Source organism: Drosophila yakuba, chromosome 2L (assembly GCF_016746365.2).
Source record: "Drosophila yakuba strain Tai18E2 chromosome 2L, Prin_Dyak_Tai18E2_2.1, whole genome shotgun sequence".
In the NCBI taxonomy this organism is placed as follows: Eukaryota; Metazoa; Arthropoda; class Insecta; order Diptera; family Drosophilidae; genus Drosophila; species Drosophila yakuba.
Window position 1 is genome coordinate 13,909,274 of NC_052527.2, and position 17,997 is coordinate 13,927,270.

General features: G+C 41.5%; 1 protein-coding gene across 2 annotated transcripts; it reads right to left on the bottom strand.

Moving 5' to 3' along the window:
• Positions 1-2,220: 2,220 nt before the first annotated feature.
• Positions 2,221-14,927, bottom strand: LOC6528155 (T-box protein H15). 2 transcript variants are annotated; one of them, XM_039370917.2, is made up of 6 exons: positions 14,033-14,927; positions 11,768-12,258; positions 11,325-11,455; positions 5,804-6,089; positions 4,813-5,057; positions 2,221-3,590 (listed from the first exon to the last, which is right to left on the bottom strand). In XM_039370917.2, exons 1-6 carry the CDS (start codon positions 14,370-14,372, stop codon positions 3,050-3,052), a joined length of 2,034 nt encoding a protein of 677 aa, XP_039226851.1. In that variant the 5' UTR covers positions 14,373-14,927; the 3' UTR covers positions 2,221-3,049. The 2 variants fall into 2 exon arrangements, with proteins under 2 accessions (XP_039226851.1, XP_002089220.1); XM_002089184.4 differs by having other exon boundaries at positions 2,226-3,590; positions 11,325-11,458; positions 14,033-14,926.
• Positions 14,928-17,997: the final 3,070 nt, after the last annotated feature.

Sequence of the window (17,997 nt, forward strand, 5' to 3'; positions counted from 1 at the left end):
TCTTCATTTGACATGCTGACGTTTATAGCGTTGTTTTTCAGTTGTTGTTCTTGTTTTTTTCTCTACACGTTGGTTCTTTGATAAATTGAATAAATTTTATGGTATAATTAGCTCGTGTTCGTGGCTAATGTGAACGCGATCCGCCCTCGCAATTAAATATCTGGTTATTGCATCAAAACGCTTAAGTGGATCCCGGTATTTGTGAACTGAATTTGTAAAGTTGAATGGGTTTTAAATACGAGTACATGTATATGCAGACAGTCGTTCGAAGGAGAAATAAATCCGCACCCAGAGATACAATTTATATGAAAAGAGAAGCACCCTCAGCCGACACTGAAATACACAAACATAATTTAGATAAAGGTTGGCATAATTCTGATAAGGCAGCCACAGAAATTTATATGCTCGCACCTAACTGCAAATTGTGTGTAATGAGCTAAGCGGCGACCGCCTTTGCCTTTGCCTTTGCCTTTTCCTTTCCCCTCACCTTTGACCTCACCCTCACCTGTATTTTGTCGTATTTTTTTCTTCACCCTCGCCGTTAGTAGCACCTTTCATGTTTTCTAAGCCCGAAGAAGACATAAATTTGTTAGCGCCTGCCTGCCTGGTCAAGATCCCAAAAAACCCATCCTTTCGGGGGTGTTTTTGACTTGTATATTTTTTTTGGCTCCTGTTCCTGTCCCGTGCCCAAAAAAAAAAACAAAAAGAAAACATGGAAAAATTAGTCGGGAGATAGAATGCTAAGGTTGTGCCGCCTGAGAGATCGGTCGTTCGAGATAAGTTGCTTCATATTTATGTTGGAAATTAGGCAAATTTTTAGTGGCGAGATAATTTGTGTACGACTTTGTCGCAGTGAGTGAGAAAATTTCAGGTATCTGTGGTACATCCCGAAATGATTAAATTTTTCTCTGCTTGAAATGGAAATAAAAGTGCTGTAACGCTTTGTAAAACAAGATAACCCAATTTGAATGATTAAATTAAATATATTACATACAATTCTCAGGGCCAAAAATGGTGCAGTGAGTATTAAAAAATGGCATGGAAATGAAATCAAATGAATTCTATTTCACCCTATATTCCCCAAACTTTCCAATAATTTGTTGTTAGCCTTGTAATTAATGTTAGGAAAAACTTGATATATTTTTCATAACAGAATGACACTTTCTCACAGTTTTATCCAAACTGAACAACCGACCTCAACACTGTAAATTAAGACATTTGGAAAGTTTGGTTTGTTGGTCAAAAACGATTTTTTAATTGCACGCTTCAAAGTGTATAATTATTGGTTAGTTATCGGTTAGGTAAAAAGCCTCAGCTCGGCATTTATATAAGCCATATTTAAATGTGTGCCCAGCCCCTCCTCAGTCCTCCCCAGTCAACCACTGTCTACTTTTCTGACCCTCTTATTTTAGAGGCCCATTTGAATTTTCGCCGCCCATGGCCTATGGCCAAGAAAATTAAGTTATTAAATATTGCTGCTACGTGATTGAGTGTGGTAGGTGATTAGCGGCGATTGACAGAATGATTTGGAAGTATATTGTCAAATGTGAGAAAAATTAGGGGTTTGTATGAGGAGAAACTCAGATCTAATAAAAACAGATTCCAAAATGGATAAATATCATGTCTCTTATACTTTAGTTACTTTCTAAGAATAAAGTGTTTTTTTGCAATGGAATTACCCACAAATTAAAACCCACTCAATTAGAATTTGTAAACAACCCGGACAACATTCACTACCTCATTTATCCGTAGATTATGTCGCGATGTGCAACCCTTTCGAACAAACAACACTTTAAAATGTTAATGGCCGTGTAAGAGCGGGCCAACAGAAATTAATAACAAATGTCCGTGGAGCAGACATACATCATTAGAAATTGATGACGCATGTCGCGTGCAACTGCATTCATAGTCGATGGCATGCAACCCTTTTAGGGGGCAGATACTGCGACTACGAATAGCAACATGGACTGAAACACGGAGTGGTAATTAATTAGACTTTCATAAAGAGCACAGAATTCTATAAATTATATTTCATTGCCGTTCCTAAATGTCAGTGGCCATGCGCGACTGCGCATCACGTGTTGCAGGTTGCAAGTTGCACGTTGCACGTTGCTAGTTGCTCGTTGCTCCCCCCGCAATAACATGCAACTATACACTTGCAACCTGAAAGTCAACCCATCAGCAGTGTTAACCCCATTAATCGTTTTCCATATATTCAAAAACATTTATTTTGCTGCCCATTTGAAGGCATTAAACCATAATATTAATTTTGCGAAAAATACGAGCACCAATTATTATGAACAAATGCCTTTCTCTTTGTGTTATAAATTGTTTATTCAGTTTCGATTCCTCCTATCTTTTTGCACATAATTTAAATAAGTGTTTATAGTAATTGGTTTTTGCAATTGCTTGTTGCGGGGAGTGTCTAGAGGGTTTAATTCAGCGTGGAATTCTCATAATAATTTGCAGTATTAGGAACACATGGGACGACAACAAAAAACACACACAGCTGAAAGTGGGGTATGCATATTGCCTAGGCCTAATTAAATTAACTAATACTGTTATAATGCTACCAAAATTACAATACAGTGAAACCGATTAAGACGGTTCTCTAGCTTAGCATCACATGCAACATCGATTGGAAGTCGCAGCAACATTTTCGGGGTTATTTACAAGGGGATATCTTTTCTTTTCATTTTTTTTTTTGTTTGTTCAACAACATTGCACATACATTTCGTTAATACTCTGATGTGGTCTTCAGATCTGGGAAGTATCTGAGTTATTTTGTTTACAAATTTTAAGATTTTTTTAGATTGCACCGGATTAGCAAGTTACACTTTGAAACAGCCCATTCTGTTAATAAATACTATACATTTACTTTAATATTTGATACTTAAATGGAGATTAAATTGCTATTTCTAAACTGTTTCCCTAATAAATCTTTATTTGTATTTTCCAACGACTTAAAAACCACATCAGAGTTCAATTTTTGTTGGGGAAGTGGGTGGTGTTTTGGGTGGTTTAGTTGTTTGCGTTAGTATCCTGTATCCTAAGGACTTTCTGCCCGATTGGAGGCTGGTGGCGACGCCTGATGCTGCGGCACCTGGTACGGACTGAACCGCTGCGGATAGTGACTCAGCTGGGGTCTGGCCCTCAGATCCGGAGAAGCGGATCCGCAGGAGGAGGTGGGCGTGGCAGGAGCTGGTGGCGCCACCGCCATGGGAGGGGGTGGCGTTCGATTGGCGCCCGCCGCTGCCAAGGCCAAGGCCGCCTGCTGATTGGCGCTGGCCAGGAATCCGGCGGTGAGCTGGGGCCACTGCTGCTGCCACATGCCCAGCTGAAAGGCGCTGAGGTGGGGGGCCGGTGGGGGTGGTGTCGGTGCCGCCGAGCGCTGATACAAATGTGGCAGCAACATCTCCGTGTACGGCGATCGTCCGAACATCTGCAGGTGCTGGCGGGCTTTCTCCAACAGCGCCAAGGATGCGGCGTCTGCCTCCTGGGGAGTCAGTTGCGACATCAGCGGATCGGGGAAGAAACGCAGGGGCGCAGTGCGCATGTGCTGGTCGAAGAAGAACGCGTCCATGGGATCCCTAGAAAAGTAGCAAGTGTTAAAGGGATCATTAAAATGTCTAATAGGGCTCTTTCGAATATTGATTAGAATTCTTTAATGAATTCTTTTGATTTCGTGGCTCTAATCAGCCGAAACAATGACAGAGTTAGCTCTTTAAAAGCCATTGCCACTCTATTAAGTTTCGGTTGGGGAAGTTCGAGCTTGGCTCAAAGAACTTGGAGTGTCAGAACCCGATGAGCAACTTGTTGCTGCTGCCACTTCAGCCGGAGCAATAACATAATTACGTCGAAAGTAACTGCCAATTGCCGACACTAAACAACAGGAACAACAAAGCCAGCAATAACAATAACAGCAACAACAGCAACAAGAGCCACATTCACTCATTATTTTCGTGTTTTCATTTCATGTACGAATCGGCTTCAAAGTTAAAAGCGCCGATCTGTAATTTACGCCACTTAAGCCGCCGCCGTGCCGGCTACAACAGCAACATTGCTTTTGGTGTTGCTGCCGCTGTTGCTGTTGTTGCTGTTGTTGCTGCTGCCGCTGCTGCTGCTGTTGTTGCTGCTGCTGTTGTTGTTGCTGTTGTTGCTGCTGCGCCCGTGTTGCTGCTGGCGGCAGGGCATTTGCCGTCTTAATAGTCGCCGCCTTGCAACACTTTGAAGTCGCTGTCGAAAAGAGGGCAGCAGTCCTCCGAAATGCTGCTGAAGAATTGCCTTTGGCGAGATCCTGACGGGAGTAGGGCAACATGTTGCTACAAGACACTCCAATGTTGCTGATGCGCGCAAATGTTGCCAGCAATTTCGAACAAATGAAGAGTATTTAATTTATATATTTTTGGAAATATCTCCGATTAAAACCCACTTTTTTATCTACAAATTCTGCTAGTACCACTTAAAATTGCCCTACTTTTCTTAAATACTTTAAGTAAAATCTGTATAAAAATCACACGCCGACATCGATCATATAATCATATAGGTTCGATCCGATTGCTTGGCGATGCTGCACGTTGCACGCTAATTGAAGATGAAGAACCTGCGGGAATCGCTTCGCGGAGTGGCACTTTCACACATTTTTGCTAATCAGCGGCAAGTTGGGCTACTGTATCGGCTTTACGGCTCAACAGGCCATCGTAAATCAGGCCATAAATCAGACATGACCCCATAAAAAGCCGAAACGAGAGCAACTACGGGCTACAGGAATGAAAATCGAAGGAAGGAAGACTAGAAGGAAAAAAAACTTACCTATCAAAGTCACTGAGACGCGACGAATCGCGAAATCCCTTCGCAAACGGATTCGAATCGATTTTCAGTTTCGTAATCAATTGATTCTGATAGGCCGTCACGGCCGTGAATACGGTCTCCGGGAAAACGAAGGTTTTATGGTCCATATCCTGCAGCTCCTTGGGACTGCCCGGCATGCTCTGGCCATGGCTCAGACGCACCAAGTGGATCCTGGGCTGGTAGCGGTGCATTGAGTTCAGCACGACCTGCAAAAAGTGGGTATTTTGGAGAAGACAAATTCCATGAATGTTGCGGATTGTTTGTTGTTTGTTGTTTGGTGTTTGCTTGGCAGCGCACACACACGGCCCAATAAAAAATGTACGTCCATAAAAAAGTAGTCGACGTTTGTTTTGACTGTCCTCGCAGCGTCTTTCTACTCCACCCCACTCCTTCACACACATCCACCGCCTTTATGGCCGTGATAAAAACGGTAGCAGGCTCGAAAATCCCCAGAAATATATAATCGCATATATGTCTGTATGTATGCCAACAGGGTCTTGAGTCGGCTCGTATTTGCCACCAAATTGCCAACAATTTTCATTCATTTTTGTGCGCGCGCAATGCCATTTGCATACTACGTGCATTCGCGTTCGTTGGCAACCCTGGCTGACCCCATTTGACCCCGCCAAATCGCAAGACAATGGAAAGCCGGGCCGCCAGTTTATGTGTTTGTCTTGCGGCCTAAATTATTCAAAATCTGAGATGACTCAGGATTGGGCTATAAAAGATGTGAAGCCAACTTTGCACCACTTTTAAGAGAATTACTTTTAATCGCAGAAAGTTAACTGAGCTATTGGATCGCAGTAAAAGCTTAGGTTATTTAAGCATAAATGTGTTATTAATATAAGCTTAAACTGAAACTGAAAGTGATCGGTCCTTACTAACTATTATTCTATTCGGACTTTTTCTGGCTCGAAGTTCCTGCTCCACAAATTGAGACGCCTCGACTCACCTGTCCGCTCTTGTCCATCTCGTTGTTTGTCAACTTCACCTTTTCGAAGGAGACGACCTGTTTTCGCAGTGCCTCCGGACTCAGAGGACAATCCGGATGGGCGTAAATGCGGGAGGGGGGCGGCGGATCCGCCTTTCCGGCCACCAGCCACGAGCTGCGATGGTAGGCGTAACGGTATCGCCGCGAATCAAGCGGTACCACATCCAAAAGTACGGCATATCGGTCCGCTGGCTGAATTTGCCGCAAGGGACCCGAGAAACTCACTCGTACGGTGGGGAACATGCGTCTAAAAAAGAATACAAAATTCGTTTGTAGGATTATTAATATTTTATTTTGTACTTTTTATAACATAAAATAAGGGGCAACATTACTAAAACCAATTTAATTATATTGCATTGAGTGGTATATATTTCTTGTGCATCAAAGTTGACCGAAATGTGAGTACAGTCACGGAAACACACAACAAAAAAGAAGAAAATCGTGAACTATTTTTTTATTGCCCGCCATTGTGTTGCGACGTCAAAAACACAACAAAAAAGTAGGTGGTGAGCTAGCAAGGTATGTAAATAAGACGCATATTTAATTTTATGACTTTTAGCACGTTTTTGACACATTTCCGCAAGCGATGTCGTCGTCCTGAACGCAGGACCTCCGCCCAGCGGGTGGGCGGAACGGGGTGTGTACCGCCAACCCACCCACTTACCACCACCCGCCACCCGCGGAAAATCGTGTTTGTGGTCGCAGGTAAGTGTAAATGACGCTAATGACCCAGCCCAGTTTTTTGTCATTTGTCTTGCGGAATGAACGCCTACCATGAATCAAATAGTGATACCGCCGATATTCTCGGCGGTATAATTATAATTGATTTGGGAACATTTGTTTAACAAAATAGTTTACTTAAAGGTTATTCTTGGTGCTTTTGATGGAGAGTAATATGTACCGAAACTAAAATACTGATATGTATTTTCATAAGGAAAATTATTCCAACTCTTGCCAAATTATGCAAAGTTATATTTACTTAACCACAAAAGTGTGAATATGAGCATTTCAATTGGAAAGGACTTCAATGCTCAGACACGCAAGTACAATTTGCACCATTTTAGGTCTGTAGCGCAGATTAAAGACTTATTTCCAATCCACTTTTTCCATTTCTCCTGAATTTTACTCGACATATGTACGTATACATAACGTACAACTCTTGTTTGTTCGAGCTGTGTTTACAGCCCATTATTGTAATGGGCGGGTCCAGTGTCACCGTGATTGTTGTTTTGGCCGCGTATTTATCGCAGTTACCAGGCCAAAACGAATCCGAATCACAACTTGTAATTGCGATTTGTGCTGTAAGCTGTTTCTGTTGCACTCGCAGTTGCATGCCACAATTAGCACCATTGTAGCGGGCACTTAACGTGTTTCGCTTATCTCGATATCAGCACGGACCCACAAACCGACTTCAACTGACTAACTGCATTCGAGCTTGACCGCCAAAACTCGAGAACGGAAGCCGCCAAACCGGAAGCTCCCATTTTGTTTCTACCCCCGAAACGAATGTGAAGAATTTCCATAAGAAGCTCTTTCTACACATCATGCACTGGGCGAAAAGCACAAGGCTTATGTGAGAACTCAATGAAAAATATTATGGGCAGATAGCAAATTTCATTGTTATTCATTAATATAACTTTACAAAGGGTTGCCAACAAATTTGGATTAAGAAGTAAGTTCTCAAGCGAATTCAATAGTTTTAGCAAATATTTTTCTCAGTTTGGAATAAAATGTTAACACTTTTCTGCTTTTGCGATGGCTTGAGCGACCTGCTAATGTAATCCATAAATGTGTGAAAGCCTAGCAACTGCCACGCCCCGTTTTGATGGGCCATATCTAATGCCGCCCCCACATTTCCATTTTTTGTGGTCTTTGGTGTTTCGACTGCTAGGCGGAAATGTCGTAAATCATATTCCAGCATTTACATACATTTTACGAGTTGAAGAGCCGCCCGAGGGCAGCTCGAGCAATAGCCACTCCCCAGCCAATGGCAAGTTGGCTATTTGGCTTTCGCGGGGGAGGGGGGTTTTGCCGGTTTAGTTCGCCCGCTGGCCGAGCTTCTAAGTGTGGATTTTATGTATTTGTTTATGGGAAAATTAGGGAAATGGCTTTTGGCTCTTACTCTTACTCGGCCAAAGAGTGCTTAGGTGCCAAAGGTTACAATTATGAAGTTTACACACCATTTGCCATGGGGTCGCTCGGCTTTCAATTAGTATAGTATAGTATAGTTCCCGGTTATAGAACATGCAGGAATGGCAATTCATTATCAACACCTTTGTTACAGCAAATTAAGCCGCAAGGTCTAAATTAATAAAATGCAAATTAGCCAGCGAGTAGGTGAACAAAGCGAAACTAAAAAAGCAACCCCCGAAAAAGACAAGTTATACTCCATAGACTATAACTTTGATCTTATCGCCAGCTGACAACACTCCACCCCTCCCGTTCGCTATCTTTTATTAGTTGATTAATTCATAACTCATGCCCTGCACCATTCCACCAACTGGGGATTAACTTGTTCCTTGTTCCCAATCTATAGGCCATATAGCACATTTCAGCTGCCCAGAAATATTAATGAAGTTGTGGAAACTGTTTTAACCAAAATGCCAGAGTGGCAGGGAAATATCTTGGCCTGCAAGGGGTTGCACCATGGAAATTGCAATTTGAACGCATCCTTGGCGAGCAGGCTACTGTCCTTAAATGTCCTGCGGCGGCAAAGAGACTCGACTAACAGGCGTGAAGCGTTTGTCGCAAAATATTGACAAACTCTGGGTATTTTGCGATGGGTCAACAAACAATTAGCCCGTCTGCTGACTTTTGCGCCTTTGTCTTCGGCCAATGGCAACCTCAAAACCGCTGACAGCGTGACAAAATCGCAAACCACGTGATATTTTATCTCGGCAACCGCACAAACGCACAAACAAAGCAATCCATCCCAACCTGACCACGTAACAGGTAAAGAATTCTAACGCTCTGACTCTAACGCCTTTTTTTTCACTGCCCCTGCTTGTAAATCATCTGAAAAGTCTTTCAGTTTTTCAGTTTTTTTCATTTCGTATGTGTTGGCAATTTGCGGCACTTCTTGGCCGCTTTTCACGGTTTCTTTCTGATGAGAGCCACGCATGCGCATTTGCATGTGGCAGCAACATTTTCACAGCTGCCGCCAAGGCGAAGTGCCTCAAAAATTGCGGGTTATTATGAGGAACACTTTCTGAATATACAGATGCATCCGTTGGAAATAAATTAGTACTTAGTTTCTAGCTCTTTACTTTTTAGCTTCTATATTCCTAGTATAATTTAAAGAATATATATTGTATATATTTTGTTGCTTTAATTTGAAATTATTGACTAGTGCGGCCAATGATCTGTTTCCATATGTCTACCGTTGTCAAATTATATCCGCCATGACAGACTGCTCCGAGTCATGCCATCGAGTGAACGTGAAAGCTGAAAAGCGCCAGTCGTATATTTTTGCAATTTAAAATGTATCATACACATAAAAAAGTCCCGCATTGCCACACCCACTTAGCCACCTGGCCCGCCCCTTCGTGGACATGTTTAGCTAGCAAACGATGTGCTGACATAGATGGATATCGCTGGGAATGGGAATTATTCTGCCACTGCCTCGACTTCTGTTTTTCCATCGAATTTGTGGCGTTTTTTTACTTTGCTTTGCAATTGTGTTGCATGCGTCCGCCAAACCCGCACAAATGTAAATAAGTGTTGGCCGTTCATCGGTATCCTTTGACTAATTACAGGGCCGAAAAAAACACAAAAACACACAAACAGGAACAGAAACAGAAACAAAAAACGCAAAAAACACGAAGCCAAAGGAGCAAATGTCCCGAAAGCCAAAGGACATGCAAATGCGTTGTTAGCGCGACAATCGGCAGCTATTACAATGCAATTTATACTTGGTGTGGATCTCGGGATGGGGGTCCCGAACTGGGGCTGCCCAAAGGAGTAAATTTGTTAATGTGTCTTAAATGCATGGGGTGGGGGAAGGGAGGGGGGTGCAGAGCCGCCTGTTGACGGCCAGCAAAGGGTTAAGCATCAACAAAGCCGAATAAACAAAAGTTGCCAGGCAAAAAACCAAAGAAACAGTAGCAAAAATATAAAAAATAAACTCACACTGGGGGTAGACTGTTAAGTACCCTACAAAACAGTAAACCACTTATATGAATAACTATGAAAAGGGAATAAATATGCGTTCCCAGAATTATGTATCATATCACAGCGAAATTCCATCATACCCGAGGCCACAAATAAACACCGAAAATAAACCCGAAAAAATCGACAAACAAAGGCAGGGAGATCCTAACTACCACCTAGCGACTAATGCGCATTTCGCATGTTTTCTGGGAGAGAGAAAAAAGGGGCCAAAAAAAATAAAACAAAAGTTCCTTGCCCCAAAACGGTTATGTTGCACGTTCATGTTTCGCATTTCAAAACGCTGCCCCCTGAAAACTGCGCCACAACATTCGCACGAGAATCGAACACATCGTCGAGCAATAATTCCTTCAACTTTGCTTGACTTGCGAATGAAAAGTCGTTTAACTCGGTTTTCTTTTTTTTTCTATGTGAGTATGCGTGTTTAGATTTTTCTGGGGGGTAAGTATAATTTTGGAGCCAAAACAGCTGACGAAATGGTTGTCTTTTGTTGTTGTGCTAATCGAAAATCGACGCAAATTACTTCAGTGCCTTGTCAATCAAAAATACAACAAAATAGTGACTGAATGTAAATGAGGAACTAACCGAAAAGCTGTTGATATTTCCAGTTAAGACGGAATGGGGCGTAGTGGGGGGCGTGGCCGCTAGCTTACAGCCAACGTGAGTTGGGAGTTGGGGATACGGCTTTCGATGGGTGAAAGGCGCATTAAAGTTTTTATTGATTGTGTTTCGTTTGAGGACTTTTCGTGGGCTCGATTGGTGGCCGATTGCCGGGGGCGGCATTATGGTTATGACCCGCACTGCCCCATGCCACTCCCGCCCCCCATCCCATCCCACTAGTCCGCCTCTCTATGGCCGCCGGCAAATTGAATTCCAACGAATGGTTAATGAAATAAAATGCATGTTGCCGGGGCTATAAACGAAATGTGATCGATTATCGGGAAATTTCTTTCAATAACTGGATATGCCGATAAGTGGAGTTTTCAAATGTCTAACTTGATTAGTTGGTGCAATGATTGAAGTGTGTTTCAAGAAACAACAAGTAAGAAAGTGGGAAAATTCATTTGAACTCCTTTATTATATGCGTATATACTGTTTACCTTAATATGAAATCTCTTAATTACAAATTTGAGCTACTCTGTATATAGAATATCCCCCTTAAAATAGCATAAAGTAGACTTATATCTCAGCTTTCATCTCTGCTTAAAATCATTCATGACTGCATCAATGGTTTTTCCTGGCTTTTCCAGCCCACTCACTTAGGCGTAAACCCCTTAATTTATGCAGTTGTTGCCGCCATGGCAATGGCACTCACCTGCCCGATTTGGTAATGATCATTTCAGTGCCCAATTCATGGAACTTATCCCACAGCTCCTTGGTCTCCAGGTGGCACTGGACGGGCGTGAGATCGTCGCAGTTGCACGAGCCCACTATCTTGGGCGTGGGCTGCTGTGTGGGCGTGGCATTGCCAAAAGAGAGATGAAAAAGAAGGAGTAGAGAATTAGGAGGCGATTTTAGTAGGACGCTCGAGGAGATGCATATTTCTTTCGCCACACTTAGTTGCTGATGCGTACACGCTAAGAAAAGCATGCCTACTCAGAAATGGTTGCAACTAAAGTTTGTGAAAGTAAAATATGTGTTTTAAACTAGATATCTATTATATTGAAGTTATATTTGATTGTAATTTGATTATAAGTACTCTTTTATCTCAACTTGTTGTATACAAATTAAAGGGTATATCTCTGAGTGTAGCTTTACCTGGGCTGGTGATTCCTCTGGCGACAGGCGTTCGAGCTCCTCGGGACTTTGCGAGGGCGGGGGCGGTGGCGGCGAGGGCGTGGCAGCGGCTCCAACTGCGGCAGCAGAACGCCCTCGCTGGCTGCTTGATTTGCTGTTGCTGTTGCTGTTGCAGTTGCCTGAGTTGCTGTTGTTGTTGGTGTTGCTGCTCTGATGATTGTGATGTTGACGTTGTTGCTTGCCAGTTGTTGCGTGGTGATGTGTCTGCTGCCTTTGTTGTTGCTGCTGCTGCTGCTGTTGTTGTTGCTGTTGCTGTGCAACACGCAATGCCTGACGCGCTTGTTGCTGCGCCTGCAATGCTGCCGCTGCAGCCGCTGCTGTTGTTGCCGCTGCCGCTGCCGCTGCTGCTGCTGCAGTTGCCGTCGGCATTTCCGAGTCACTGCAGTCGACCACATCAACGTCAACATCATCGTCCGCATCCTGGCCTGAAAAGCGCTCCACGGATGCGGGACCTAGACCAGAAATGAAAAGGGGCCGAATGCATCAGTAACTGAGCCACGTTATATGGTAACTGGGACTACAAGATACAGTTTTTTGAAAGGGTGTATTTGAGATACGTGGATAAAAAAGTCAATTGATAAGTATGACTTTCTTTTTGTTAGGGAACAAACAGCTTAAGAGTAATATTCCTACTAATTTCCAAGCGTTAGGCAAGTATAAAAATGTTTATCACTTTTTAAGAAACTTGAGTGCTAAGCTCTCGTTATCGTATTAGAACAACACCCATTCTTTCAGTGCATTTAGAAAAGAGAGTCATCAGAGTGGCTCGTTAGCGTGGGAGTTGCTGCTGCGTTGCTGGGCTGCAACATGTTGCATGCTGTCGATGGCGATGACGAGTCGCAACAGCAATGCCAACGAGAATCCAGTTCGCGACCAGATGCATTTTACAGATTACGCCAGAAATTCAATTATTTGCTCAAAATGCAATTTCATATGTTAATTTCGTGTGTATTTGTGTGCTGGCATTGCCAATGAAAATTGCCAATTGAAAAAGGAGGAGGGGGGGCATGAAAATGGGGGTTTTCACACTAATGAATGCATCTGTTTGCGCTTCTGTCTCTGCCCAATTATGGCATCTAAATAGTTTTGCATTCAGAGTATACAAATATACATATATATGCGATTATATATGTTATATCTGCTCTGCGCCTGTCATGTGCATTTCCCAACCCCTTTGGCGCATTCAAATAGGCTTTGATTATTTTATTGCCGCGCATTTGCTGCAATTATCAAGTCATCAACGTTGCATTGTCATCAATATGTAATTTATATGGCGGAAAAAAGGCGGGCAAAAAATGCGGAAAATATAGAAATGTAATGCAGCTGCGACATTTTTTCAAGGGGTAGATAAAAAAGCGAAGCTGAATATTAGTGAGCAATCGATTACATGACTTTTTGCACCAGCCAATGAAAATCAATAAGTTTGATATATTCTCTAAAGTGCTCTATGTGTTTCTAAAAACATGCTATATTTTTATTTTCCTTGCTAACACAATAACCTACAATTTTCATTGCTTTTTATCAAGTCTCAAGTATTCGCACACATTTTGCTACACATATTATTCTAGGAACGCATTTTATTTCTGCTCTTTTGTGTTATTTTTTCTCAAAGACTATTTCAGTTTTTGAGTGTACTGTTTTATTCTTTTTTGAAATCAGTTTTAGAAATTCCTATAAATAATACATAAATGGTATAATTGGCTCTTCGTCACACCTTTATTATGTCCAATCATTTAGCAGCCTTTCATATTTTAATCCTGTTGGAATTCAAGTTTTGGATCGTAAATATTTATAGTTAAATCAGCGGACAAGCCCGTAACTTGGAATAAACATCAACATGTGAGGTATCTTTTCAACCTTTGACTGACAAATTTATTATGCTCAACCAAAAGAATGGAATATTGGATATGTTAATAGAGTGAAACTTGTTTGTAGTAATGAGCTGAGTCCGAGTTCAGGAATCAGAAGGTGCTTATACTTATGAATGTAGTAAAGAGCTGAGTCTGAATTCAGGAATCGGAGGGTGCTTAAACTTATGAATGAAGTTAAAGACCGTTTATTCATGGGTTAGATGTTGCTCGCAAACTGGCGATATCAAGGTACTTAGTTGCCCTGAAACCCCATCGAAAATGAATTCCTAAGATGGATTGGCTATTTTTAAAAAGCTATTAAGTCTAGCTTGGAATGTAGGCCTGATTTTTGGGTGGCTGGAGTTACTTTACTCACTCAGACTGCGTTCCGAAGGTTCCCGGCTACTCGAGGCGTTTCCGCCGCGCGCCATAATCGCCGCAATTGAGAAATCCGTGGCGAAGGAAATGTTGTGCTGATTGTGATTATGATTGTGACTGTTACTGTGACTGTGACTGTGATGGTTGTTCAGCGGATGGTGATGATGATGATGGTTCTGTTGATGATGAAGATGACCGCTGCCGTTGGCTATGTTCGCCGCTGCCGCCGCCGCTGCCGAAACAATCTGCTGCTGCAGCTTCGACTTGAAGTTCTGCGTCTGCGACGGCGAAGGCGTTTGCTGCGGTTTCGTATTCGCCGGCTGGTTGCTCAAAAGCATTTTCGGGCCGCAACTTATTGGTATTACTCCTGCACGGATGTAGCCAATTCTTGCCAAATATATGTTCTTTTTGGGATTTTCTCCGCGTTTTTATTGGGATTTTCCTTTCAGTTTGCAGGATGATGTTGCCTATTTGGTGCCCATTTTAAGTTTAATTTGTATTTAGCTTGTTGGTATTATTTCAAGTATTTTGAGAATTTCTTGTTTTGCTGCTCATTAGGAAATTCTATTGGTATTTTATTTTATTCGCTTTAAATAATTTGAACAGGTTTATCACACAGTCTTGCTCTTTGTTTCCTTTTCATTTGTTACGATTGTTTTTTTTATTAAATAACATGGTATTATAAAATTTGTGTAAAATATTTTGCAAATGATAAATATTTGTTTGCAACGTTTTACGACACGATTTGCGACTTGACGACTTTACGCCCGTATTTGCGGTCTCCGGTTTTTCGTGCTATTTATCGTAATTTGCGTATTTTCGAGGAGGAAACGGGAAATTCCGGAGCGCCGTCGCTGCTTCACAGTCACGCAGCTGACCATTGAATGAATCCCAATTCGCTTTTCGCCATGTAAACGCCAAAAGCGCCAAAGCCAAAGCTAAAGCCAAAAACAACAAAGCCAACAAAACCAACAAAAAACGCAACGCAAAAATCAACAACAAATACGAGGACGCCGGCAGCGTCGTTGACTGCGACGTCGACTGACCCCCCAAAACAGAAACAACAACAGCTGATGTGTCTTACGGCGAAAGGTTTTCAACACCACGTAACGCGACGTAAGCAAACATTTCCAGAGAACCTGGCCCGAAACTTTCCTTACGTGACGTAGGCAAACCGCCAATTTAAGCCACAAACGGAAGATGGGAAAAAAATTCGTTTTTCAATTAGACTGGTGGGAGCGAGATGGCCGTACATGCAGCGCATTCCCATGCTGCTTGCAGCGACGTCGGCGTCGAGGCATAACTCATTTCCATTTTCCAATTCGAACACACATTCCCATGCACTCAAAACAATACCAATTCATAAGCTATCCGCGCGTTAGAGCGAGACAACTAGATATTGCAGTTGTTGAGTGAGAGCGTTTTGGTGCTGCCATCTCACTCGTACAGCTATGTGGAAGGAAGAGCGAAAGAGAGCGCGCTGAGGAGTTCATAAATTCGTCATTTTGTTTTTGGCTGTTGACAGTTCTTCGGTTCATTGTTGTTGTTGCTATGGTGAGTGTGAGTGGGTTTTTTTGGAAGGGGCTGGGGGTGTGTTTCACCGCTTTTCGTCGACTATTTACGATTATTCTCAACTCGTTCCGATTCCATTCCGTTTCGCTTTGGCCTTGGCTATTCACCACAACACACTGAGTTGAGTGGAAATGCGAGTGAGTTAAGTTCTAGCTACATTTACTGTATAAAAAGAGATAAATGAAAAGTATTATTTTAAAACTTGTTTCTTAATATATCTTTGATATTTATTTTGCATACATTATTTTAAATTAAAAGCTAACAGAAAACTTAATTAAAATAATAGAAAGAAAGAATGGGTAGGAATAGCAAGTTTAAACAAATATTTTTGATAATTTAAAAACATTCCCCTATTATATTATAATAAAAACTTACTTAAAAAAGTGACAAAAGGGTTAACCCGCATCACCATAATTTACCATAATTTTCATTGCATACCAGCATTTCATGTAGCATATTCGGAAATTTTTTTATTTTTACATTTTTCCCATTTTATTCAGAAAAGTTGTAATAATAATTTTGGGATATATTTAAGGCGCTTTGAATGTGATGTAGATACTTACTTTGTACGTACATTTTTGTTACAATTATATATTCAATATATATAAAGATTAAAATATTTAATATGCTTATCATTCCCTTTAATTCCCTTTAAATAATAAACTTTCTAACCGTCACCCTATAATTTTCCATGCCGCCATGAGGAAAAACAAAAAGTCCTGCGACAGGACTTATCTGAGAAAGTGTCTCGTGTGCTGGGTCCTCCAATTGAAAAATCATAATTGAATATCTGCGTTCCCGGCACTCCTCCCTTTTGACCGCCCACCAGCGTATGTAAATGTTTTTAATTTAAATGTTTGCTCAAAGGAAACAACAAAAGATGGTCGGAAAAAAAATGCGACGATGGCGTGTGAACGCAGCAAGAAATTATAGACCCAGGGAAAAGGGAGGAAACTGGTGGGTGATGGGAGGAGGGGGCGGGGAAATGGGAATGGGAAGGGGCTCGGGTGGTGCCACCATCTTGTTTCCCACCGTCAGACTTTTTTCACAATTCGTCAGCTGCGCCCTTCGTCCTCCAAGGATGATGTCCTCTTTTCCCAGCACTGGAAAAAATACCAATTTAAAATATTCTAACACATTACCTAAAATATTGACTTCATAAGCCTAAGTTCTTGTATGTCCTGGTCTTATCATATTTACTTTGGAACTATTTAACTTTGGTAACTATTTAACATTAAATAGTTTTTTAAAGGATTTTATGATTTCGATGGATGTGTTTATTAATTTTAAATACCCAAATAATTATTACTTATAATAACCTAATGTAGTCTATTTAATTTCAAATTCACAATCCATTTGTTGTTAATTTTTCCAGGTGTAACCGTTGTTTTTGTGTCTGCGGTTTCATTTGCATGCGATTCGTGGTTGCCAGCCGATGTGGCGCACAATTGAGCCACTAATGGTGATGTTGATGGTGGTCGGATCGGTGGTGGAGGGAGTACGTAGCAGCTATATGTATGTGGTATCTGTATCTGGAGTATAGGGATTCAGACAGGGTGGGCCTCAGTTCGCTTTGTTTGCTTTGTCGCGGCTCGGTGACAATTTTTCAATGATTTGTTTCCTGCCCTGAAATCTCATTTGCATATGCCACCATATTTTTTCAACTTTCCAGGTTTTTTTTCCGGCTTTTTCCCCGTTCCTATTCCTGCTCCTTTTTTTTTGTATTTTCTTTTCAGGGGGAGTGAAAAATTGCAATCGCTTTGTTTTTGTTTTCATTGTGGGTTGGTCGCGGGCAATTTGAATTTGATTTAATGAAATTAAGAGGGCGTGTTTTCCTAATGGTCATTTCTTTAAATAGTTTTCAACGATTTTCGTGGAAATCACCGAGCTAATGAAGTTCGTAGAGTGCGGAAGTGTGCTTAGAGTTAATTGAGAAGTTTAGACATTTTTTGATGGCGAAGGGAGTGTTTTATGTGTTTTTATGAGAGGTTTAAAAAATTATATTAAGATTAAGAAACGAATTTTTTATAAATATTTAAAATATATATATTTCTTATAAATAATATTAAAATTCTATGAATATTAATAGATGACGTACAACGGTTTTTCTTTATAAAAACGCACAACATGATGACTTGAGGTATTTGCATAATGTTGCTGCACCGAAAAATCAAAACAAGGCACTTCAAAGTTATTTATGAACGGCATTGCCAAAAGCAATGACTTATCCTCGGAAAAGAAATCGGAAGCCGTAGCAAAAATGTTGGAACTGCGCGGAAAAGCCAATCAGGAGATATATTTGCTCTAGAAGCCATTGCGATTCTCATTGAATGGAACAGATTTCGAAATTCGAATAACCCATGTATTCCTATTTTGTTTACGCTTTGACGA